General features: G+C 37.9%; 1 protein-coding gene across 1 annotated transcript; it reads left to right on the plus strand.

The window, feature by feature from the left end:
• The first annotated feature begins 6,282 nt into the window (after positions 1 to 6,282).
• LRRC72 (leucine rich repeat containing 72) lies at positions 6,283 to 24,509 on the plus strand. Its single transcript, XM_030445922.1, has 9 exons — positions 6,283 to 6,342; positions 8,246 to 8,319; positions 11,477 to 11,546; positions 12,574 to 12,655; positions 14,143 to 14,256; positions 18,893 to 18,982; positions 21,163 to 21,327; positions 22,494 to 22,521; positions 24,273 to 24,509. Exons 1-9 carry the CDS (start codon positions 6,313 to 6,315, stop codon positions 24,436 to 24,438), a joined length of 819 nt encoding a protein of 272 aa, XP_030301782.1. The 5' UTR covers positions 6,283 to 6,312; the 3' UTR covers positions 24,439 to 24,509.
• Positions 24,510 to 24,867: the final 358 nt, after the last annotated feature.

The raw sequence follows: 24,867 nt of genomic DNA on the forward strand, positions 1-24,867 counted from the left end.
AACAAACAAACAAAAAAGCCCCACCAAATCATTAGCTCAAACAACCTTCCCTCAGCTTTGGGTGGCACTGCAAGGAAGAGTGGGGTGCCAGCCCTCTTGAAGCCACGGAGTTTTCCAGCACCCATCTCCAGATTAAAGAGTGACAGATGGAAGGGTGACAGTAAAGGGATAGCCATCACGTGAATCAAGGTAGCACTTCCCCGCTGCCTGCTGTACTGCGGGGTTCTCACCACACAGCTCCCTGTTCCTGGGAAAAAAAAAAAAAAAGAAAAAAAACAAACCTATTGCCCCTCCTCTCCCTTGTGCAAGACCCAGCGCCCCACTGGATGTCAAAATCATCATCTTTGGAAAGCGACCGCCAGTGGGGGCTGACACCGGCACCGCCCATCACCTGCTCCTGCGCTGCAGGGCCAGCTGGAATCAGGCCAGCCAGAACCAGGCCACAGAGCCCGGCATGAGCTCCTCCACAGGGAGGCATGGCTGGACCAGGAACGCACAGTGACAATCTGAGTGGAACCAAGACAACACTGAGCCGAGCCTGGCTGTGTAGAGCCAGTCCGGGCCAAGCTATGTTGGGCCAAATTAGGCCGGGCTGGGCCAAATCAGGCCAAGCTGACCTCAGCTGGGCCGAGCCAGTTCAGGGATGGCCTAAACCCTTCCTTTTCTGTGTGCAGGACAGGAGTTTAATGGGGGCTTCTGCCATATGTGTAGATTCAAGAGACAACTGAAAATTAATCTAATCCTTGCCTTTCATACACTGCTACGGTGTCCAGATGTCATTTGATCCTAACTTTCTTACTAGCTTTAGATACGTTTTAGTACCTTTAGCACAGTACTGAGTAAATGATAATCATTAGAGTGTATAGGGTATAAGAAATTCAGTCACACAGCTTTGGTCAGTGGAGCTTTAATAGACTAAACAAAAGTCACAGGATCGCAAAATATCACATCAGTGAGACAAGGGTCTTTCCCAATGTAGAAGGCACGAAGAAACAACTTCAGTGCCAGGTGGTCAATAAACGTAATTTATCCCATATTTAGAATAAGATGCATGATCGGCATTATGTAAACTAAGACTTTTTGTATGATTAAGATAATAATTTTCAGAGTTCTGGTATTATGATTGCGCTCTTTTTCCCTTGAATGTACATGCAAGCTCTAATGTTTGTAAACTCAGGATGCTTCGTCAAATTTTAGTTTTATTTTTAATTTGCATGTAATTATTTGCATGTCTGTCATATTACAGGGTTAATGCATGACAGGACGTGTATTTGCCATGTCATATCTTCATGGCAATAACTAAAAAATTTAATCATTACATTTTTTTTGTTACTTGGAATATCTATGCTCTCTGAACAAGTTCCCTGAATCCCCGTGGTTCTACAGATAGTGTTTGAGAGACAGCAATGGACAAAAACCTTCCAATACACAAGGTAATTATTTACAACTTCTTTTGTATATCTCTGCTTGACACAGTCTTGCACCATGTAAACCTAGCCTCACTGCCAACATACTAGGAAGACAGAATACCAGCAGTTTTCACCTGAACATTACTTTGACAGCCATCACAATTTTAAAAATATCTGAAAGTGAAAAGGGATTTTTTCAGTATCTGTAGGTTATGAAACCAGACCAGTGATGAAGAATTGTCTGACTTAACAGGCACGCTGCCATCAGCCATCAGTAAGAGCAGCACTGACTTCTACATGTAGAGACCTCTGTAGACATTATCCTTTTAGAAACAATTACTGAAGTGCTATGGTGGTCAATTTTTTTAGGAAGCGGTGTTAAAAGTTTTACATGCCTAATATATTTTAATGAAAAATACCAAAAATGCTAGTAATTTGATTTCAAGTACAGAAAACAGAAGTTTGACTTGTATGAATAACAGCAACACTTATAAGAAATTCTCTATTAAAATATCTTTCCATGAAGCCTCAGGCATTCCAAGCTTGCATATTATAGAAGACCAAAAATTCCAGTTTTCATGTTCTGGAAAGCATATGTGAGCAATGGAGATACTTTCCTTTTTTTTTTTCTTTTTTTTTTTTCCTTTTTTTTTTTCACATATGTTAGGATAGATTCATTGTGGAAGTGTACAAGCAACATTCTGAAACATTAGGATGTATATTTCTGAAGCTAGAGTAATAGGATCATTAGACATAATGTTTACACATACCTATAAAAGAGATGCATCAGACATGAGTTTCTATTCTCTGCTGATAAGACTTGAAGATGAATTGAAGGAAGGATCCAGCATGCAGGATGGCCAGAGAATAAAGTTAAGAGTTGGTTATCTTGAAATCAATGATACATCCAAATTATGCTGATAGAAAATAAGACTTATCTCGCAAGCCTGTCTCATTTGGGGTGATGTTGTTCTTTATTCTCCAGGGTAGTACTCACTGTCAAGTCAGACTGGAGCTGGATTTGAACGAGCTAGTTCATCCATATGGTGCAGGCTGATGGAACAATTCTGCCATGGGATGCATCGTGGACTATTTCGCCTTCTTCCCTTACACTTGTCATTGTGTAACTTATATTAATTTATCTTACACATAATTCTAGAAAAACTAAAGAATTCAAATTTCTTGTTTCCTAGGCAGTATTCTAACCATTTAAGTTAATCACTACCTTAAAATTGAAAGAAGTTTGAACTATTTAAATATAGGGTCAAGCTTGCGTTATTTATTGGGGAAAAAAAAACCCAAACCAAACACATTCTCCCAAGATTCTGCTCCCAGACTTGTTAGGGTCACTGCAGTGTTGTCAGTGCCATCAGCAAGATTAATAGTACGAGCAAAAGAAGTCATTCAGATGCCTGCATGCTTTAGACAGCGTGGAGTATTTGAAACATCTGCACAGGGCTTGCAGCTACTGGACTACAGGAGACCCGCACTCTTCTGGAGCAATAGCTGGAATGCAGGTGGGATATCCTACTGATCTTCCCTCAGGCTCTTGGGTTTCACCTGATAAACACTGATAAAATATTTCCGGTAACAAGAAGAAAAAAGGAAATATGCATTTATCTACAATATTTTGCATTTACTTCACGCCTTTCCAAGTGAAATCTATTTACAACCTCAAAAGCAAGTTAATTATAGTAGTTTGTATGCAGCATTAGTGTGACACAGGCAATACTGTAATTTTATTATATCAATTTTTTTAAAAAAAGGTGTGAATGCAATTTTGCTATTTTATTTTTCATTGTTAAATATTTTTTCTTTTTGCACTGAATACACATGCTGTAAAAATGCAGGCCTTGTCAGGAAGATGCATTGAAACACACTCAACATTAACTCAAAGGTAAATACGACTACAAAAGTGAGATTAATATGCAAGTAGTTTAAATTATCTAACTGAGAATAGATTTTACTTAAAATATTTGTAAAGTTGCGTGAAACAAAAATCCAACCAGTATAATTTAGAGAAAAATAGAGACCTTCAACACAGTAGCTTTTAGAAATTATACAGAAATCAAATGTAAACCATGAAAAACAAACAACACAGTTCTAATATCATAGGCAAAAAACAACTAAACTTTGATTAAAAATATCATGTGCTAGCCATTGGGTTTATGTTTATGTTGCATCTCTCACAGCTATTGAGCACTAAGTTACAAAGAGCCTTTGTGCTACCAATATTTCAGTAAAACCCTATCAAAGTAATTGAAAAGTAAAAAGAAAAAAATTCAAGAAGGTATGAGCATATAAAGGTGTATATATAAAAGCATGTATACATAATATACAATAATATAGTATACATATTATATATTATAATATGTAATATATAGTATATATATTTATACATAAGGCATATATATAAAGGTATAAATAAGGTATAATTAGCCCATCAGCTAATTATTGTCCAAGTCATTTGCTAGACTTTGATAAAACTGTTCCCATCATATTTTCCCAAGAGGTTAGATAATGTGGAAGACTGGAGACCATCCAAGCCCATATACAGGGGCTCAGAAATGTGGACAGACAGATTGTGTTTTACACTGTGTTTAATCTGAATTTCACTATCCAAATCAAGCCTATGTTTCTCTAGTGTGGTCACTAAAGTGGTACAGTGACAATCTCCTCTACCCATGCTGTGGGGTTCAAGCATGGACAAACTCAAATGCAGTAGAAGGCCTTTGATTTAGGGAAGAATAAACAGTGTTGCTCTGTGGGCCAGATGAACTTCTCAAGGCATCTGCAGTCATGGTCATTTACAAAATGAATAATCTCCTATTCTATCCTACCACCTTCATCAGTAGAAATAGAGTATCTGTGCTTTCCCCCATTTTCATGTTCTGTTATCACATACTCCAAGATCATATTCTCTTGTTGCATATTCATGTATAAGCAGAAGTATTTTTAGCACAGAAGTATATGGAGGTCTTTTTGGAAGAACATGCATAGCAAGTGCATAATTTTTCTGAATATCCCAAAGGACAAGTGATCATTTATTCATTTATGCACAGGAATCCAGGAACAAGATTACATAGGTGACAGGTTACATGTTTTGGAAAAGGACTATTTTCCTAGTCAGTGGAAAATATGGTGATCGTTCATTCAGAATACAAAAATACTCATTTTCTGCTCAAACTCCTTTCAACTTTGTGGGGATTTTAAATGTCTCCTTGCAGATGCAGAAAGAAACAGCTTAATTTTCTTTATTTTTAAACAGTCTCTATTTAGTCATCCAGACTAAGTCTGTAGCTACTAATTATTGATAGACAAGCACCTTAAAAAAACCAAAATACATCCAAACAAACCTCAACCCATTCATGCCACAGCTCTTTTAGAATGCAACAAAGTATCTTCTAGAGGTGCTCGCTCTCTTCTCTCTCCAGACTTCAGAATACTGAATTTACTTCTCTTACCATGTTATTTGGACTATTTGATGACAATTTTTTTATTAAACTTGACGTTTTTCTCAATAATCATCTTGCCTTTCACAGTTTGAAACTGGTAGCTTTATCTTGTTGGTTGAAAACACAGCGCTCAAATGTAAAGTGAAAAAAAACCACAGGTCTGTGTGCCAGACCTGTTCTCTTTTTGTGTTCTAATACCCTAGGGATACTTTCGGAAGCTAAAATAAGTGATTAGACATATTTCTGTCGTCAGTTTTATACTTTTAAGATATCTGGTCTTTCTTATTTGAGTTTTCTATTTGTTTAAAGCTACCTAGCTGAAATGGAAGCCACCCACACAATTTTTCTATGAAAATTAGCTATTTGCAATATAATACTTGTACTGTAGTTCCATTCCTCCATCATACACACTACATCTAGTTTCAGTGGTCTGAACAAGCAAAGGCACGCACGTAATTAATTCCATGAGGGACAGCTTACGTATATTTGCACACACAACTCTTGCTCCTTTGTACATCAGTTGCACATAATTTACAATGACTGTTTCTGCTAACTTGACTACTCTGTGTAAATTAAGTTCTAAATAAAGCTCCAAGTTTTCAGACATATTTTTGTTGTAGCTTGATCAAACATTTTCTATTGTCCTACATGCACATAAGCGTGCGAGCACACACGCTGGAAACGGCTTTTTTATATTGTTCAGCTTGTGCTATGCAGTAAAATGGTTACAAAAATAACAGCATGGCAACAGTTGCTTACACATGTGGGTATCATATACATTTTGTGTTACTTTACAAACAAACTCAATGAAACGCTGTCACAGCGTGGGCCCATTCCAGGAACAGCCATGGGAGATGCTTTCTCGAGCACCAAAGGTGATGTGAAAGTTGCTAAGGAGTGATACACACGGTATAGATTAGATGCAAATTTAAAGTTACAAATGTTTTCTTTGTAAGTGACATGCATACATCCACATAAGATTTGTGTTTTAAGAACAACCAACCCACCCACCAACACCCCCCCCCCCAAAAAAACCCAAAAAAACCCAACAACAAACCCCGAAGGAATGTAGTTTAAAACCACACTTTTTCAGGATTTCGAGTGAATACGACTCAAGAGAAGTTTCCAGAGGTAAAGCAGGTCTCCCCGATTTCCCTCAGCCGCCTCCCTCCCTCCCGGGGCCTCCCGCAGACACCCGGTCTCCCCTCGGCTGCCCGCTCCGGAGAGGCGCCCCTCGCTCGCCATTGAGTTGCTTTCCCTGACACCAAGCCTAGGGTGGATCTACAATCCAGGTTTGGGCTGCCCCGCGGAGGCTCTGGCTCCCATTTCGGTGTTACAGGGGGGCCGCCACTCCTCAGAGACCGCTGGGACCGCGCTGTCCCGGTCCCCCCCTGCTCCCCCCGCCGCTCGCACTCCATCCCCCCGCTGCCTAGAAACGGGACTCTAAAATGGCGGCGGCCGCCTGCGCCGGTGAGCAGGTGAGCCGAGCGGCTGCCTCCTTCCTCTTCCCCCGCCCCGGCTCTGTGCCAGGGCCCCCGCTACTCCCCGGCTGCTCCCCAGCCTCCTGCCCGGCGCCGCGCTGAACGGCGACCGCCCCTGGCGCGGCCCCTCGTAGCCCGCCCGCCCCCGCAGCGCCCCCGGCCCGGCCTCACAGGGGAGCGGCGCCGACCTCGCCCCCTCGCTCTGCTGAGCCGGAGGCGGGGAGGGGAAGGGAGGGCTCGCTGCGGATTACAACATGAAGGGCTGCAAGGGCTGTCCTAGGGCGGCGGCGGAAAGAGCTAAGGAGCTAACCTTCCTCTCTCGCCCTGGCAGCGCGGTCCGGCCCTGGGGCAGCAGCCAGCGGCTCGGCTGTTCCGAGGCAGCCGGACGTGGCCCCAGCCCCAGCCCCTTCTTTGTGAGAAGGATTCGGCCGGGAGTAACCGCGCACCTGAGCTCCGCGGGAGCGGTTGGGGCCCTGCGGGCGCCTCGGGCCGCGGGGTGGTGCGGCAGAGAACTGGGGCTGACTGAGGAGGAGGGTCCCGGGGCGGGAAGGGCATGAGACGATCGCAAACAATGGAGTTTGAGAAGTGCGACTCTTCTGCGGGCACAGGCTTCTTCTCAAACGTTACTGCCGAACGCAGTGTCCCGGATTTCTGTGCCGGCAGTAGGTGTCATAGAACCATAGAATTGGCTGGGTTGGAAGGGACCTCAGAGATCATCAAGTCCAACCCTTGATCCACTACCGCTGGAGTTACCAGACCATGGCACTGAGTGCCACATCCAGTCTCTTTTTAAGTATCTCCAGGGATGGAGAATCCACTACTTCCCGGGGCAGCCCATTCCAATGGTATGTCTGGTAGCCGCCCACCTTCTGCAGTCCCCAGGGACTGGGGTCGTCGCAGAGCTGTTTTGGTTTGGTTTCTTTTTTTTCAGACACCGTCTCTTGTTCCATCTGCAAATTTTGTCTGTGTAGAAAGCAAAAGATGGCCATTTGTCCCAGATTTCTCACCTGCCTGACAGCTGCCATCCAGCTGCGGGCTGTCCCGAGTGATGGGCAAATGGCCACCCTGCCACCGTCAGCTGTGTGAGGTGAAGTGCGCTGCTGCACCCACCCTGACAGCTCCCTGCTGCTGCGCTCTGCAGGCGCACCCTCCGTTATTTCGTGTATATTTAATGAACCCAAAACATCCTGGAGTCCTTGTGCAGCCAGTATAGGTCACTCTAAATGTACCCATTGGTGGTTCCAAGATGTATTTGCAAAGTTATACCACTTCAGTGTTTTAAACAACTGAACTTGGTGATGTTGGGCATAGTAACTCATGTAGTAAGCCCATTTTTTTCCCGATAGACATGTTCCTTTTTATCAACCACTAGTTAGTGATACCCATAATCTTTGGGCTACTAGGATTTATTCGTTTTTCAAATTATGGCATATCAGTTAATAAGAGTCTGAAAAGCAGAACTGTGTCTACATTTCTGAACATTAATTGTACAAGCAGAGTTTTCTGGATGCATAGTTTTTAAACATTATGGGTATAAAGTTGCTTAAAATGAAGTTGCAACTGTGTTGTAAAGTAAGCAGTTCTCTTGTTCTGGGCTGGCTGACCTGAGTGGGAAGCCCATTTCCCCCTCAACAGACATTACTTTTTTACTTTCTGTCTATGAATGAGCAGTGGTTCTCCACAAGAAAATTAATGTATTAAATAATCGTATTTTTATCAATTTAAAATAGAGACTGCTAGTTTATTATCTCCTCAACTACATGATAGTTTGTAAGATGCTATGATTCATATATTCATTTTGGTGTGCATATCAATCTAGCACTGAATATATATATGTTATAATGTACTGAATTATAGAATTATGCAGTATGTTATGCTGACATGTACTGTGTGCTCTCAGGCAGTAGAAAAACAGCTGAAGACCTGGGGCTTCAAGAGGAATGTGGATGTCTTAGTATTGTATCTGGCAGGACAGTAAGTAAAATATGTTTGTTTGGCTTTTGCTAGCAGTAGAACACAGTAAATGGTAACCATTCACAGTGCTTTCTGTATCTGAGCATCATTTATATGTGACATATCAAAAAATCATATTTATAGCTAGTCCATACATGTTGTCTAGGACAAAATGGCAAAGATTCACTGGCAGACACAGCAGAGCTGTACACACAGTGAAGTAGTTTACTGCCCCAGCCCTAGAAACACTATCCTTCTCCAGCAACCCAGACTTGCTCGGGGGTCTGTAAGTTCACAGAGCTGTGCTTGAACGTCTACCACAGGGAGCAGAGGAGTGAGGCTTAATCTCTGCCTGTTGTAACTGGCTTGTAAGCCTGGGTGGAAAGAGTGTCAAGAAACTAAATGAAAAAAACACAGGATCTTCCCAGTCTGAGACTGCCAAATTTCTGACCTCCCTGAAGAAATCTGTTATTGCAACACTGAAACTCGTTGGTTGCACCTTTGAAATTACCTGCATCTCTACTACTAAGAGTTGAAGAGAGGGCAGGGCGGCATGAAGTCAGTACAAGAACACTTGTTTGGGGCAGGCAGTACTCATCAGAGAACTGATCTCTTCTGAGTGCTTTATGAAACAGCTTAAGATGTAGGGCAGATGAGAAGAAACCATGCTAAGTGAAGGAAGGCAAAGCTTTCATGAACCTGTGGGTGATCTAGGTTGATAGAGATGCATGTTATAAAATGAACATGTTGAGAGGTTACCAGAGAAAGATGGATACACGACAGGGCGTACTTCTAAGCTTTTTGAAAAGGATACTTTGAATTTCTGGCCAGGGCATAGTTCCAAGTGTTGCATACCTGTCTGCAGCCTCAGAACTTCATCTAGTGTTTGTGCAGTTGATATCATATATAAATGTAGGTTAATAATTCAGGGGCAAGTGTGGTCTAGCCTGTGTTTAGTGGAAATCAGGTTGTCTTGAAAATCTTAATCTGCCCACTGCTATTTTAAAATTCCTTATCAGGTCTCCCATTTTACACTGAGAAAGTATTTGATGCTTTGTGAAAAGAAAATGCATATAGTAACTGTGAAAAGTATTAAAACATGTATTTTAGAAAGAAGAAAACATATGTAAAAACATAAGGGGGACATTTATATAATGAGAAAATTACAAAATCCCTATAAATATTTTCTAAGCAATACAAGAAAGTCGTTATAATGTATATGCATAGAAGAATTAAGACTGTGTATACCATTTTAATAGGCATATGTTCTGATTTTAAATATTTAAATGTGTGCCCTCACTGGCTTTGAAATCTTTTTTTTTTTTTTTTTTTTTTTTGGTATGGAATAAAAAGGGGTGTTCATATAGCAGGTAGAGAAGTGAGCTCTCTTACCATGAAACCATTTTGAAAAAGATGGTGAAAACAGGTTTCTTTGATGATTGGAGAGAAGTGAATTCTTTCTGTTCTGTACCAGTTTATATATACCTTGAACCTCAGCCAATCTCAGTATCAGATCATGTCTCCTCAGCAGTTATTTTGATATAACTTTCTGCTGGTTGAAATAAGAAATAATATAATGAAAAAATAGTAATTAAAGTCAATCAAATAAAAGGGATTGAAATGGTATTTTTAAACCACTGCTTTTAAAGGGCCATGAAAAGATATACTTTTGGACACTGAAAACTGTCATCCTAGGAAAACTGATTAACTTAGCAGTAGGTATAAAAGCAGTGCTGCAGGCCAAAAAGGATCAGTTTGTAAGAGACATGTAAAGTCTGGAAGGCACACAGAAAGGGACAGGCTCTTTTAAAATGTAAGAGGAATTAAGCTCTACCTGAGGCAAATTAAATGCCTTAATACCAGAAAAAACCCACAAGAGATAGGCAGGATGAGGCTGCTACTAGCGAGGGAGTAAAACCACTTAAAATGTAAACCTGTAAACTAGGCATGGAATGGCAGCGACAGAGAATATGAGGAAGTTTTGGCTTTCCTACCTTAAAAATAGTTCAGGGGTGTACAGGTAGAACTATACAGAAGAATTTCTTTGTAGCTCTGTAAGAGCTACTGTATGTCTTGTCAACACTCATCTGCTTTTCTTTACTACTTGCAGTAATGTATTTTCTGCTTACTTGTGACAGTAGACATATAAATATGTATTTGAAAAAATTATTTCTATGGGTTATTTGAGGAAGGCAAATAGCTTAACAAAGTAAGTGAAAAGATGGAACAATCTGATCTTCAGACATACAGAAGAACAGAAGTACAGCAACTCAACTTTGTAGGGCTTGCTCTCAGCAGGTTTTTTTGTTTCAAATGCAAGATTAGAGAAGGTGTCCTCTCCCTTCATCTGTTTCTGGAGGGTTTGTTAAAAACAAAACAAACAAAAAACAAAACAAACCAAACCACAACAAAACAAAAGAAGACAAAACATAACAAAACAAAAGCCAGTGGCAAACTAGAGACTAGGCTTCACAGTTGGAAAGCATGCAGATCATTTTAGGCTGATGATGTGACATTAGTTGTTATCAATCCTGTTGGTTCTTTCTCAAACACTGATCCTCATTTTGCAACATTTTCCACAAGGGAAGTTTTATTAAGTCAATGAAAATTTGTCATGTAAAGGTCATCTGTATTTATTCTAGAGGAAATAAAGAATGTTTATTTAAAGCAATAAAAAATAAGAGGCAGCAATTAGTGAAAATTACTCAGCAGCTCACTAATATTCTCTGGTTAGCAGGTAACTTGTTATTTATAGTACACTGCCAAGTTCAAAGTGATAGAAACCTTACCAGCACATAGGACATAGTTTGAGGCAATTTCCCTATTAGGTTGGTATCCCCAGGATGCCAAACCTCACCTGTGTTCAGAGCAGTTTCTACAAACTGCAAAGTACACAGAACTCATACTCCCTGTGAAAATAAATATTGTTATGGGAAAAAAAAATATTACTTAGTTTCTTCCCATTTCTTTACCACCCAGTTAGTTCTTTGTTATGCTTTCAGGTGTGTAGAATTCTTAAACTGTCCCTGCTGTCTTGCTCTCTGCTTCTTTCTCTGCTATGTAGTGGCTTTTTAGTGCTCATATAATATGATTTATAAAAAATTCAGCACTCTATAAAGCAATTAAGTACCATTAATGTGGAGAAATTTGTTACTCTTTGTGTTTTTTCTTTCACCAGAGGAATAAGAAGTATCCCAAGTCTATCACGGTTTCGTAGGTTAAGGTATTTGTGGATTAGCAACAACAAGGTAAAAATATATTAATTTAAAGAGTGGATTAATACATTTATACTCCCTAATTATTATTTAGTAATTTTTCTAGCAGAAAATATTCTTCATACATTCCATGTACTACAGTTTCCAGCCAGATCCAAAATACATTGTATCTTACACAAAATCATCTACTTGACAGTAAAATTACCTGGTTTAGAAATCTCCAAATACATTGCCAACCATTGTTAAATGCTTCAATTGAGTCCAAACCTTCACTGTTAGTACTGGTAATTAAAGTTCAAGAAAAGTGATAAAAACATTAATTTCCAATTTGCTTTTAAATATTTTACTGTACAATAGTTTACATGACTTTCATAATAGGTTCAGGTTCTTAGCTTGGGAAAATAAGTAACTCTGTGAGCAGCAGAAAAAACAAATTTACATTCCATGTCACTTAAGAGTGTATGTATATCTGCTGCCTCAGGCTAACATCCATTATATATCATCCTATGTCAACTTCATTGAAAGACCTGTGATTATCCAACTATTTTTAAAAGCAAAAATATAGATACATTAAAAGGTTGAACTAAAAATCACAGTCCTTTATAAGGTTTTCCCCTTGTTTTCTAAAGGATAGTGAAGAATAAGAGAGCATGGGCTGATGACTAAGCAGAACCAATCTTGCTGGCCTTTAAAGATAAATCTTATTTTTGCATATATCTGTTTCCTACCTAAGCAGTAACAAAGAACTTTGAAATTAATTCTGGTATTGTTCCCAGGGTGTATTCCAGGAGTATAAAGATAGAATTACTGTACCCACAAGAATGTTCTCATAATAAAATATATTTTTAAAGATAAATATTGAATTTGTAGTTCAAAAACTTAGGTTGGGTTGTGCTGTGTGTATTTGATCTGTAAGTAGTATTTCAAAGGAAAGTTCAGCTGTCAAGAGAACCCTTAAACTAGGAGCCTTAAACTGATACAAAAGAAACTACCTATAGATCTAGTTCTCCAAAGTTAAATTTGGACTAACATATAACAGTTTTTCTAACTCTAATTTCAGATCCAAGATTTAACCTTCTTGAAAAAAAACTATTGCCTGACTGAGCTCTACCTCAACAATAATGAACTGACGGATGTATCAGGTATCAATATTCCCTTTATAGATTCTTAAGCTGAGACCTACACTTTCTTTTTGCATTGGCTTTCAAATTAATAAGAGTGAATGACAAGGGGTAACTTAATGATTGGAAGCACTTATGTGCTTGTATGTGTACTTGTATGCGTAGCAATACAAGTCAATGGTTTTCTTAGAGCTTTAATTGTTCCAGCATGCTTGAGTGGCAGGAAAGTGATGTGTTTATCCTGGTCTAAGGGATGAAATGCCATTCACTTTCATGTAAGACAATTACAAAATATTTTTGATATTACATGGCCATATTTCATATTGAAAATGAGCATGAAAAGCTTTTTTTACATGATGTAGTCCTTCTGCTGACCAGATACTCTGTAAGCTGATAGAAGTACCTTTTGAGAGACGTTTATGCTTATATGATGAAAAACTGATAGCAGTGCTGACAGATTTCACACAAAAATAAAAGGGTAACAAGTTAGTAAGTTGTCCCACTTGTAAGGTAGCCACTAAGACTCTTCAGATTCTTCATTATATAGTTACATTTATAATCAGAAGTATTTTGCAAAGTTAATGCAAAACTCCTCTACTGTAAAAATGCATGTGTCTTACATTTCCATTTTAGTTTTGCTTGCTCATGCAAATTAAAGTGGCTGTACCAGAATGAAGAAGGAAGAGGCCAAATCATAACAAAATTGTGTACATTCTATAAATTTGAATGTTAATATTTTACTTTTATCTGCCCCTATAAATTCTTGGGATGATAAGAGATGCTGATTCATTTCTGTGAGATTTTGAGGATAATGAGTGTATGAAAGAAATAAACATATGGGCGTAAGAGGCAATACAGAAGATAAAATAAGGGTAAACAGCAGGGCAAGTATCATTGGTAGTGAATTGTGGATGAGAAATACTGTAGAGAGTTTGGATAATGAGATGCCTCTGTCTGATGTGGTGTGAAGATGTAAACACAAAATCTGGGTCAGCCACAGCAATATTTTGTAATAACTTTTTAATACCTTAATAATTATTTGAAATGGAACTGTTTTCTAAGGGATTCACTCTTTATTGCTTGAGAGGAAAAGGTAGCATTAGGGATATACTATTGTTTGTGAGGCAAAGGTAAGGGTAAAAGGAAGTGAAGAAGAATTAACCAAGGATTACTGGGATATAGGATGATGGAAGGGCAGAAGAAGAGAGGGTGCAGTTGATGTTGATTTGTTGAGGCAAGAGTGATGGGGACAAACAAAAGGAACTGGAATGACAGAAGTTAAGCATATGTTCAAAGGATGTAGCTATAAAGATGAAAGGAACATTGAAATCTCTGATTTATTTATTTATTTATTTATTTAAACTAATCTCATGTGAGTTGTTACCAAAAGGCAGGCATGGATGGGTAACTAGAATATTGAAAACAGTATGCAGCATGACGAAGTAATTATCTAATAAAAGCCGTCAGGATGTTGAGAATAATTTTATTTTATTTTTATTTTATTTCAGGTGCTCTGAACCACTTACATGTGTTACAGATCCTGTTCCTTCACAACAACCACTTAGGAAAGCTTGGCGGAACAGTGAAGGAACTGAAAGGAATGATAAGCTTGCAGACCCTAAGTAATACCTTATTTTTGTTTTGCAGAATAGTGAGCAGTTGGTTTCTTTCGTGTTCCTTATCAGGCTGTTTCTTGTCTGTATCCATATCATTTGCTAATAGTTTTTAAACCAGAAGAAAGAGAACTCTTAAGACATGAAAATTCCACAGAGAGTACCTCAACTGAAAAACATCAAACCTGCCAAATGAGTTCAGGAGTTAACTCTTTTTGGCTGCTGGCTAGCCAGTCTCCTGAATGAGTAGACTGGAGGCAGTCAAAGCAGTTTACTGCTGCTTTTTTTGTAAGGGAACATGGGAGTCCAGTGAGGTTATCACAGAGGTGAAGGGAGCTGAGAAACAGGGTGTTAATGCTGCTGAGAGCATGAGTGATAACTCATGATAGAACATTAATTCCTGACTCCTTATTTCTGTTATTCACAGAACTTGCTTTCTGCATCTTTTTAGTTGATGTTATGGATTCCTAGTCTAATAATAAATATGCCTCAGATATTAAGTATAACAATATCTGGTATTTAGCACACTTAGAATTACAGAAATGTTAAGTTGAAAAAGACTTTTCAGACTGACATGTTGAACTGTTAACCCAGCACTGCCAAGTCCACCACTAAACCACGTCCCTAAGCACCACATCTACACATCTTTTAAATACTTTCAGGGATGGTGACTCAAACACTTTTCTAGCTAGCCTGTACCAGTGCCTGACAACCCAGTCAGGGAAGAATTTTTTCCTAATATCCAATGTAAACTTCCCCTGGCCCAACTTGAGATCATTTCCTCTTGTCTTATCGCTTGTTACTTGGGAAACTGACACCCACCTTGCTACAACCCCCTTTCTAGTAGTAGTAGAGAGCCATAGGGTCTCTCCTGAGCCCCCTTTTCTCTAGACTAAGCAACCCAAATTCCCTCAGCCACTCTTCATAAATCCACATATGATTTGTTCTCTACTTTTTGATATACTGGCTGGAAATTAAAGGAGCATAGGCTCTGAAATTTCAGATTAAGTTATACAAGACAGTGTTGGCGCCACTAAGTTACAACATGAGAATCAGCCTCCAGGGAAAGTGGGATTTTATGCTACTAAACTACAGAAAGTGAAAGTACTAGCAGTCTTTTTCTGTGGTTCCTAAAAGAATGTCGTCATAGGTCATGCCAAATGCTCAGGGCTTTGAGAAAACATAAAACAACTTTCACACCTTAATGACACAGTCATCAAGCCATACCTCTTTATGCACTCCAAAGCTGCATGTCTGACTGGGGGAAAAGAAAATAGGGGTTGAGAAGTACACTTTTAATTGAACTTGACACTGGGCCAAGATTTAAAAAAAAAAATCAAGTGTTTAGGAGGAGAGCATGGCACTCAAATTACTGCATTATTTTTCATTATGTTCAAGATTGAAAAAGTAGTCCATTTGAGAATGCTGGAAGTAATTAGGCAAAATCTGATCAGACATCCTATGTAGGAATAGTGCAGTCACTTGAATGTAATGTCCCTACCTATTAATAAGGAGCTTCAGCATGCACAGGGAGTTGTACTTGTTGCAACCATCTGTGGGAAATACAAACAGCAGGTAAAGTGCTGCTGAGTTTTTAGAAGTGGCAGCCACAAAGATATAATAAAAACTGAGTGTATATTGAGCTAGCCACTAGCATAGAAAAGCAAGTGTATAAGAGAACTATCAAACAAATTTATAAAATATGCCAATCTGCCCTGACAAAAGAATTGTTCTTTAGTTCAAAGATATGAGAGAAAATGCTAATCAGTGAGACAAACTTAATAACCTTAACTTCCTAAACTTTACAGTAATTGGTTTTTGACCTTTGAAGTCATGAAAAAATCGTCAGTGTGTTTGTTTCAAAGAAATTTCATAATAATGAATTCTCAAATTAATAGGACTCTATCAGGATAATAAAATGTACTGTCTTATTTGAATGACAGCAATAAATGAACAAAACACATTATCAAAGTCATATCCTGTGTATCAGATTACTGTATCATTTATCTGCCTACTTAAATTATTCAGAAATATGAAATGAGTGCAGAATTTGCACTGGGTAACTCTGAAAAGGCTTGTGCTCATAATTCACCCTTATAAAACAAAACATCTTTTAGGAATGGAAGAATTCTCTGTGTTGTGAGGTAGATCTTTTTTATTGCCAGCTACCACTTGCTAGCCTTCAACAGAACTTCTGGATGCATAATAGGATTTTATGATTTTGTAGCTCTTGGGGACATTAGACCTGTTAAAAGGAAACATTCTAATGCACTATTATTGTTCACTTCAGAAGTAGCATCCGTCTGCCAAAATGTTGCCTTTCTCTTCCTTAAGGGTCTCTTGTGATTTTTTTTCCCACTGCCCTGCATGGGTTTTTAGCATAACACCATTCTTTGTCAGGTGTTTAGGGAAGACACTCAGCTTCTAAGATTTACAGGGTGGGTCGCTCACCACTGCAGCCTTTTGGGAGATGTGAAGGGTTTCTGTACAGGCTCACCTTGTGTTCACATCTCCCTTTTGGAATCCAAGATTTTTGGTATGTACTCTGCAAATTGCTTCGACTGATTTATTATCCACAGCTGATAACATCTTGCTGCTAGACCTCAGAAAACTCCTTTTGTTCTTCAGTATGTTTCTACCACAGTAGTTCCTTTCTGCCCCAAGTGGGTTAAGCACACTGTTTTCCTGCACTCTGAATAGAGAAAACAGACAAAACTTTGGAGGAAGAGAGCATTATCCCTAGTTTGTAGAAGTACAGTTGCATGACCTTGACAAGAAAGTAGATAGCAGAGCCAAGAACTGATCCCAGATGTTTTGTAAAATAATACCATCTTGATCCATACAAAATGGTTGGATTTATTGTAAGAACAAGCAGTAGAAATAAAATACCAGTGTTAGTGAGGAGGAACATGCTCCAAGTAGCTTACAGATTCAGAAGCACTTAGTATCAACCCCAGTTTGTGCCTCGGAAAAATCTCTCTTGAATCTTCGTTTCAATCCACTAACAAATGTGCCTGCTTTCAGAGATCTTTCCAAAAATTTTTTCATTCTGGAATGCTATCACATATTTTATTGACCAAAGAACTGATTTATCAAATACATACATAATATTCTTTCTAAGTAACACTTTTCAGAAAATCAGCTTATGATATTTTGTTCTGTAAAAATAGAACTTTCTTTTGCTGCCACCTTGTGGGTCTCTTACTACTTCTAAGTACAGTGGTCTATTAAAATTATTAAACAATAAAAATATTTGAAGTTTTCTTCTGAATACCTGGACAAGTGTTTTCTGTGTAGGAGATACAAATTGCCCACTTTTACTGCATCGTCAAAATAACTGCTAAATTGCATCAAGCACTGAATCTTCTGTGGGAGTCTCGCTCATCTTGAAGAACATGAGATGGCACCTTGTATTTTACAACTCTCTGTGGAATATTTCCATATTTTTTACTTCTTCTGGTATCTCTTATTTGCTACTGTAATATCCTCTTTCCCTTCATAACTGCTAAAATTACATATAACAGGATTTTTTTACTCTAGAGTGAATATTAGCCACAGCCTCTCCTCCAAAAAGGAAAACCAGGCCAGTGTAGACCTTTGTAGGAGTTGTCAAAAGTATTAATTTGAGGTTGGTTTTTTTCTTTGCTGTGATCTCAAGGTATCAGCCTCCTGATTATTTTTACCATCTCAGGAGAACAACATTAGGAGAAAAAAAGCATTATTGCGTTTCTTATTAAGAAAATACCCAGAGCCCAGCAACTCTTGTTTGTTGGTTGGCTGATCTGGGAATAAGCCAGTTTCTATTTTAATCAGATAACACTCTCATGAAACAATCTGGTCTGGCATGTCAGCTAGGCAAATGTGCCACATTAATCTGGCAAAGCAGCAATGCAGCATTGGTACCTCTCTGTGTGCTGCAAAGGTTTGGTTATTCAGGTAAATGGAACCTGAAAGAATTTTAGTCAAGTTGCTGATGGGCTTTTGGAGCTTAGTGCCTCAGCTCTCAGTGAAAGTGGGATCCAGGTTCTCAGGAACTTAGGCCCTTTTAAACATTTTACTCTTTAAATTTATTGAGTTATTGAACACATCTGTCAAAATGTCAGAAGACTGGGTATTTACATTTTATGTTGTGTGTATGGAATAAATACTTCATATCAGCCATGATAAAGCCTTAGATGTCCTAAGTTTATCTGGTTTTAGTAACCCTTTCCCCCTACAAATTTTGTCTTATCTTTAAGCTGTCACACCTAAAAGGCTGCTATTATTTAAAATAGGCATCACCTAGCAATACAAAAGAAAATCAAAGGCAAACAGTTAGTGCTTTTGCCTCTGTATCATTGAAAATAAAAATCAAAAAAAACCTTCAAAGGTTTGGAATGTATGATGGCACCTTTACTTGGTTCTTGTCTGTAGTATTTTTCATACTGTAAAGTAAGCCAGTTCTTGGAGTCTGTGTAATTTTGCACTTGTAAAGAGACTGTGCTTTGTTTACTCAGCAGAAGAAAAATTGGATAATATTTTGCAAGAAATCTTTGGTTGGGCATGATCTTTAATCTTCCTGCCTTGATAAGTTATTTTTCTTTTTCTGGGTTTGTTTTTTTGTGTGTGTGTGATGATGTTTGTTTTTCCTGTATACATTTTGCAGATCTATTCCATAACCCTCTGGCACAAGAACGGGACTACCGGCTTTATGTGATATACTTCCTTCCTTCAGTACAGCTCCTTGACAGGAAGGGTAAGGATTGCACACTGACAGTTGCATTTGATTTTAATCAGGTTAGAAAAATAAGTAAATTGCCCGCTCTTTTACATGCATTTGTTGATATAATGATAGACCTGATTAACAGATACTAATTTTTTTGCAAGATTTGTCAAGCAAATAAAGTTTGAAAGACATTAACAGTATACTTTGCCAGGTACTTTTGATTTCTGTCTTTTTCTTTTTAAATTGTGTGTGTTTATCTCATATCTTAGTCTATATATTTTTGGGTAAGGCACATCATAGAATCACAGATTGGATCACAGGCTGTTTGGAAGGTATCTCAAGGATCATCTGATCCACCCCTTCTAATATTAATGTTTATGTGAAATGTCTCAGCACCCTGTGGAGCTGGGATTCAAAGGTTTCCAAAGAAGGAGAATTCACCACTTCCTCTAGGAGACACTTCCAATGTCTGACTGTTCTCACAGTGAAAAATTTTTCTCTTCTGTTCAATCAGAGTCTCACCAAGAGCAACTTGTGCCCATTGCCCCTTGTGTATAAAAGCCTGTGCTTAGAAACAGGTACCTACACTTGTACCATCAGACTGGTATATTCACATGTGTGAGCATGTTTAATTAGGTATGGATAATAGCCTCAGCATGCACATCACACATTGCTTGATGAGGTGCATGCTGACCAAGCTTTCAAATACAAATCTCCATAAATCATTAAGAGATCTTTCACAGCTTGTCTACTGTCAATTCTACAGAAAAAGAAAATAAAAGAAAATTGTCCTTAGAACAGCCAGGTGATAAATCAGTCAAGATAAATTTGCAAGAGTGGATCCAAAACATCAGTTTTGGTGTTTTTTTCTCTGATGTGTGTGGTTGGCAGGAGGACTGAGAATCACTGGAGGGTACTGAGGAATGTTTTGATTCGTACCCCGGTTCTACCTCATAAGAAAGTGCCAAGGAGAAACAGTGTCTTGAAAACCTGCTCCCAATCTCTAGGAGAATCAAAATGCAGGACCTTGAGCCAGACAGCCACAGGACATCTGCAGGTGCTGGCAGACTGTGTGGCTCTGCCATGAGGGAGATCTGGTGGATGGGTCACAGCATGTGTCAGGGGTTGATGAGAAGCTGCTGGATCTGACCACATGGCCATAGCTTGCCCATTCATTTTGCACTGGTACCACCAGTCTCTTGAATATTTGGTCTCGTGTCACATCTGTCCTTAGCACATCTGTCAGGCTGGTTTACTAATGATCATTTTTTATTAGAGTGCAATAACTGAAGCTTAATGTGCTGGAAATTACATGTTGCATTTACAGCCCTAGAAGCACTTCTATAAAACTTCCTTGAGTTAATCTCATATATACGTTTATACTGTAATCAGTCCGAGGTTAGGACTTGAGGCATTAATTTGCATCAAGCTGTACCCTGGACTTTCTGTGTAGTGAACCATTTCTCTGACATTACAAAGCTTCTTCACCATCTGTGGAACATTACCACAGCATAGTCCTGTCTCCTTTACACCAGACATGTGCTCACACTTCTGTTTCCTCCAGGCATGACTACTGCAGTTCCTTCCTAATTGGTCCCCTAGACACCATGACTTAAAAATGTCCCTCAGTTCCAAATGCTTCTGCCAGAGTTAGTTACTTGTTAGCTCACTTCTGCTCCTTAGCTGAAGTTAGTATGCAGTTCATATAATTGAAGGTAAAATTCTCTTTTTGACTTAAAAGTTTCAAACTCTGAGTTTAAAAATTAGAGTTTTTTAATTAGACTTTAAAAAACAAAAATTTGAAGCTTTGCTTTTGATTGCACTTCTAAATTTCTATCTGTAATCAACCAATGGGAATTGAACTGACCTTGAACCAGGACTTCATAAAAAGGATTCCAGATCTTTACAGCTTTCTGCAGTGTCTCATTTAAGCTGTACGAAAAATCTTGCTTTATAGTTTCTTGGTTTAAAAGCTCTAGTCCTGATGCACTCAAAAGAAAAAGCTTTTTTCTTGGACAGGGCTTCACCCTAGGGCCTTGAGAAGTATCACTCCACTTTCCCATTTTGAATAGTTTTGAAATTATGCAGAATTAACACCACTATTGTTACAAAACTGCATAGAAAAGTGAATCAGCTTCTGAATGCAGATAGGTAATATCAGCCTTTTAAGTTGCTGAAAAAAAATAAAATTTTTCTACCCCTTTTAACAGCAGTTACACAAAGAGAAAGGGAGTCAGCACTTCATCTTCATAACCACAAAAGGTCTGCTGTTGTCCACTCAATAGCTTTTGGAAGGAGAGTTAATAAACCTCTTGGCACTATAGTGAGGTCCAGAAGACACACTCAGCCGGCCAAAAGACTGGTGAAGCCCTCAGGTATTGATAATGGTGTAAGCAAAAGCATACATGTTTAGGTGATTTGAATAAGAAAAAAGTTCTTTTTGTTTATCTGATAAAAAGTCACTAATTTAGTAATAAAGAGTAAGTGCATCACTCAACTAAATCACTTCATAACATAGCTAGTGACACAAATGAATCCTTCTACTAAGAGCATTGTGGCAAATAAGTTCTACTCACTCCCTGTAGTTGCAGAATTATCTTTAAAGATAAATGAACAAACAACATTTAATTTTTTTCGTTATGTGTATTGTGAGCATTTAGTTTTATTCAACTAAAAACATCTCAATATACTTCTAGACTCTCAGGCAGTGCTCAGCAGCATAGAGTTTTGATGCCCTCTAGTGCTTTTATGGAGTAATTTCTCGAAGAAAGTATTTTCCTCTATATAGTGTTTTAAATTTTACATATCTCGCCTAGTTTTGTAACTGGATTCCTTTTTATGCTTTGCATTTGATACAATTTTAAGGATGTTTTACAATAGCATATGAAGTAATTTTTAGAGTTCTTAAAGCATTCAGATCTGAAAGACAGCACGATCCTGGCACAAGAAAGCAAGTGAATACCACCTGCACCCTTGTAATTTGAAATGAATGACAATCCTGAACCAGTCATGACATCTTACAGTCTTGTCTGATTTTTTTTTTATGTTTTAAAGATAAGAGAAACGATATTGTGCATAAATGACTGAAATAGTAGCATTTTAAAGAATAGTGTGGATGAATCTTGGAATAGTAATAAAATACTTGGGTTTTTTTTTTTTACTGTATATATCACAAGACTAAGCCTGAAAGCAGAGTATTTAACAATAAGTTTTAAAAGGTTGAGAAAAATTGTTTAATAATTTGTTTGTTTTGCTGATAATTATTAAAGTAGGCAAAAAAAGTGTATTTATCTCTACCATGAAATCAATTACATATATAGACAATGGCATTTTTCTGTGAAGGAAAAAAAAAAGCATGGAAATATTTATCTACAGAAAATTAAACTAAAAATGCTTGTTTCCACAGCAATTTTAAAAGATAATCTTGAGTATTTCAAATAATCTGCTAGTTTTCAGTTAATTTGAACAAGTTATTTAGGATACATCTAATCAAAATGCTGTACAACCATTAAAATGTCTTAATTTGAACTTTTTATTGTAGGCTCTGGATTTGGAAATGGCACAAATAAGTAAGTAATTCTTTTAATTATTTTTTTTTATTTAGCATCTCTGAATCATTTACTAATTTCCTCTTCTCGTGCCTAGAAAATACCCTAGCAGAAAAAACATCCATGAGCTTATGAAAAAAAATTCTGGTCTTTTTATTTAATGCAGTCGGTACTCTGTATTATTCTAATGATACAACCTAGCCTCTGCTGTTTGAAACTTAATATTGAAAAGTATTTCACATTTGGAAATGGGTATATATAAATGCTATTTATATACAAGATCAAATACTGATCACTAGAAAAAACACACTCTAACGATTAGAGCTTCAGAATAGCTGGTCTGCATTATGGCCCAGAAAACCTTCTCCTGATTGGCTGTTCAAAAATACATATTCTCTGGAAAATATTATGACTTGTAGAATGAAACTTTTTTTAGTCTGTACTTAATGCTACTTTTATTCTGGTTTGTTTCAAAATTATAATTTATTTCTTTGAATGGGGGTTGGAGCAATGTGATCTAGTGGGAGGTGTCCCTGTTTGTGGCAGGAAGATTGGAACTAAAGTGATCTTTAATGTCCCTTCCAGTCCAAACCATTCTATGATTCTGTGATATCATTTAATAGTTTGATATTTATAGCTACACACTTTGAGTCCAGCTCTTCACAGTCAAGCTAATTTATGTTTAAAAATGAATTCTTACCTGCTTCCAGTGGAACTGATGTGTAGCTTCCTCTCTCTCTCATACAGATGCTTAGGCTTTGCAAGGTACCTTTTCCAAGTGTTACACTCAGTGAAAATAGTCACATGGTTTACATTAGGGGTGTGTTGCTACAAGTACCTATTTATAAAATAATTTCTTAGCAGATCAGATTATAATATTGCATCAAAGTTAAAAGGTTTTGGTCTAACATGAAGTCTTTGTCCCATTCTTTGTTGACACTGTGGGACTGTTGCTATTTCACACTGCAGCTGTGGCAGGGTACATGAACAACACAAGCTCACAGTATTCTGTATTTTGAGCTTGGGGAAGGGATATTTGCATGATAGCCAGTTAAAAGATCCATCTTGAAATAAATATGTATTTACATCAATTAATTAATGTTTACAAATGCATGTAGAGATAAAACAAGGGGTAATGGCTTTATATTGGAAGAGGGTAAATTTAGGTTTGACGTTAGGAAGAAATTATTCAGTGTGAGGGTGGTGAGACACTGAACAGGTTGCCCAGAATAGCTGTGGATACCCCCTCCCTGGAAGTGTTCAAGGCCAGGTTGGATGGCCCTTGAGGAACCTGGTCCAGAGGAGAATGTCCCTGCCCATGCAAGTGGTTTGGAACTAGATGGTCTTTAAGGGGCCTTCCAACCCAAACCATTCTGTAATTCTGGGACTAATGGATACCTTATCACTATGTGATAATAAAATTAGTTTAATGATTTCCATTGAATGAGAGTATTAAAGGTATATAACAATTATAATTCTTGTGGGAAAAAAAAAAAAAGTAGTGAGAAGTCTACTATAAAAGCATTTTATATGACTTATGGGTTATTTTTTTGTTAGAATCCTGTGATTATGAGCTTTTCCCATTTTGTTTTGTTTTCTTAAATTTGTTAACAAAAGAAAGCCTTCCAAACATTTAAAATTTCCAAATCCTTGCTCCTAATGTCATTATGGCTTCTAACTTCACTTTCTACCTAGAGTGGGTCTAGACAATTAGCTCTAAAGTAGCTTGGAAACATTCAGATAATGCACATTTGCTTTGTTCTTTTTTGCAGAGAACCATTTGAGAACCCTGAAGATGCCATTTTACTCCGGGCAATGACAAGATCTCTAATGGAATTTTCCTGTCTTGACTGGAACAAAGTAGCCACCTGCCAAGAAAGACGGCTTGAAAACAAAGCAAAAGAACCCCATGAGAAGCTGACAGTCAAATTTAGATGAGTGCTTTCTTCCTTAAAACAAAATGATTCCTCTTCTTCATGTGAAGATAAGCCTCGTAAGTAAGCTAATATCTCTACAAAACAAGTACATGGAAACATGCATCTAATTAAATGAACTTCCAGCAAAAAAAAGTATTAGTGTAACATTCCTTTTATCATCAAGAAGTGAAGAAATTAAGAAAGCAGATCATGGGTAGTGGCAAGGTTATAGTAAAAGCTGTTGGAATGCAATTACTGACGTATTATTGTTATTATAAATCATTAAAAATAAGCACCATATTAATTTTTAAGAAACTAAGGATAAGTAATTAAATTCCTTAGAGTTTCTACTGGAGAATTAGACTTATGGTGTTCACTATCAGTAATTTTTGTCTTCCTCCCTCAAAATACAGATACAAGAAAGCAACCATTTAAAGCTTATTTCTGAGAG

This window comes from Calypte anna, chromosome 2, assembly GCF_003957555.1.
Source record: "Calypte anna isolate BGI_N300 chromosome 2, bCalAnn1_v1.p, whole genome shotgun sequence".
NCBI classification, from domain to species: domain Eukaryota; kingdom Metazoa; phylum Chordata; class Aves; order Apodiformes; family Trochilidae; genus Calypte; species Calypte anna.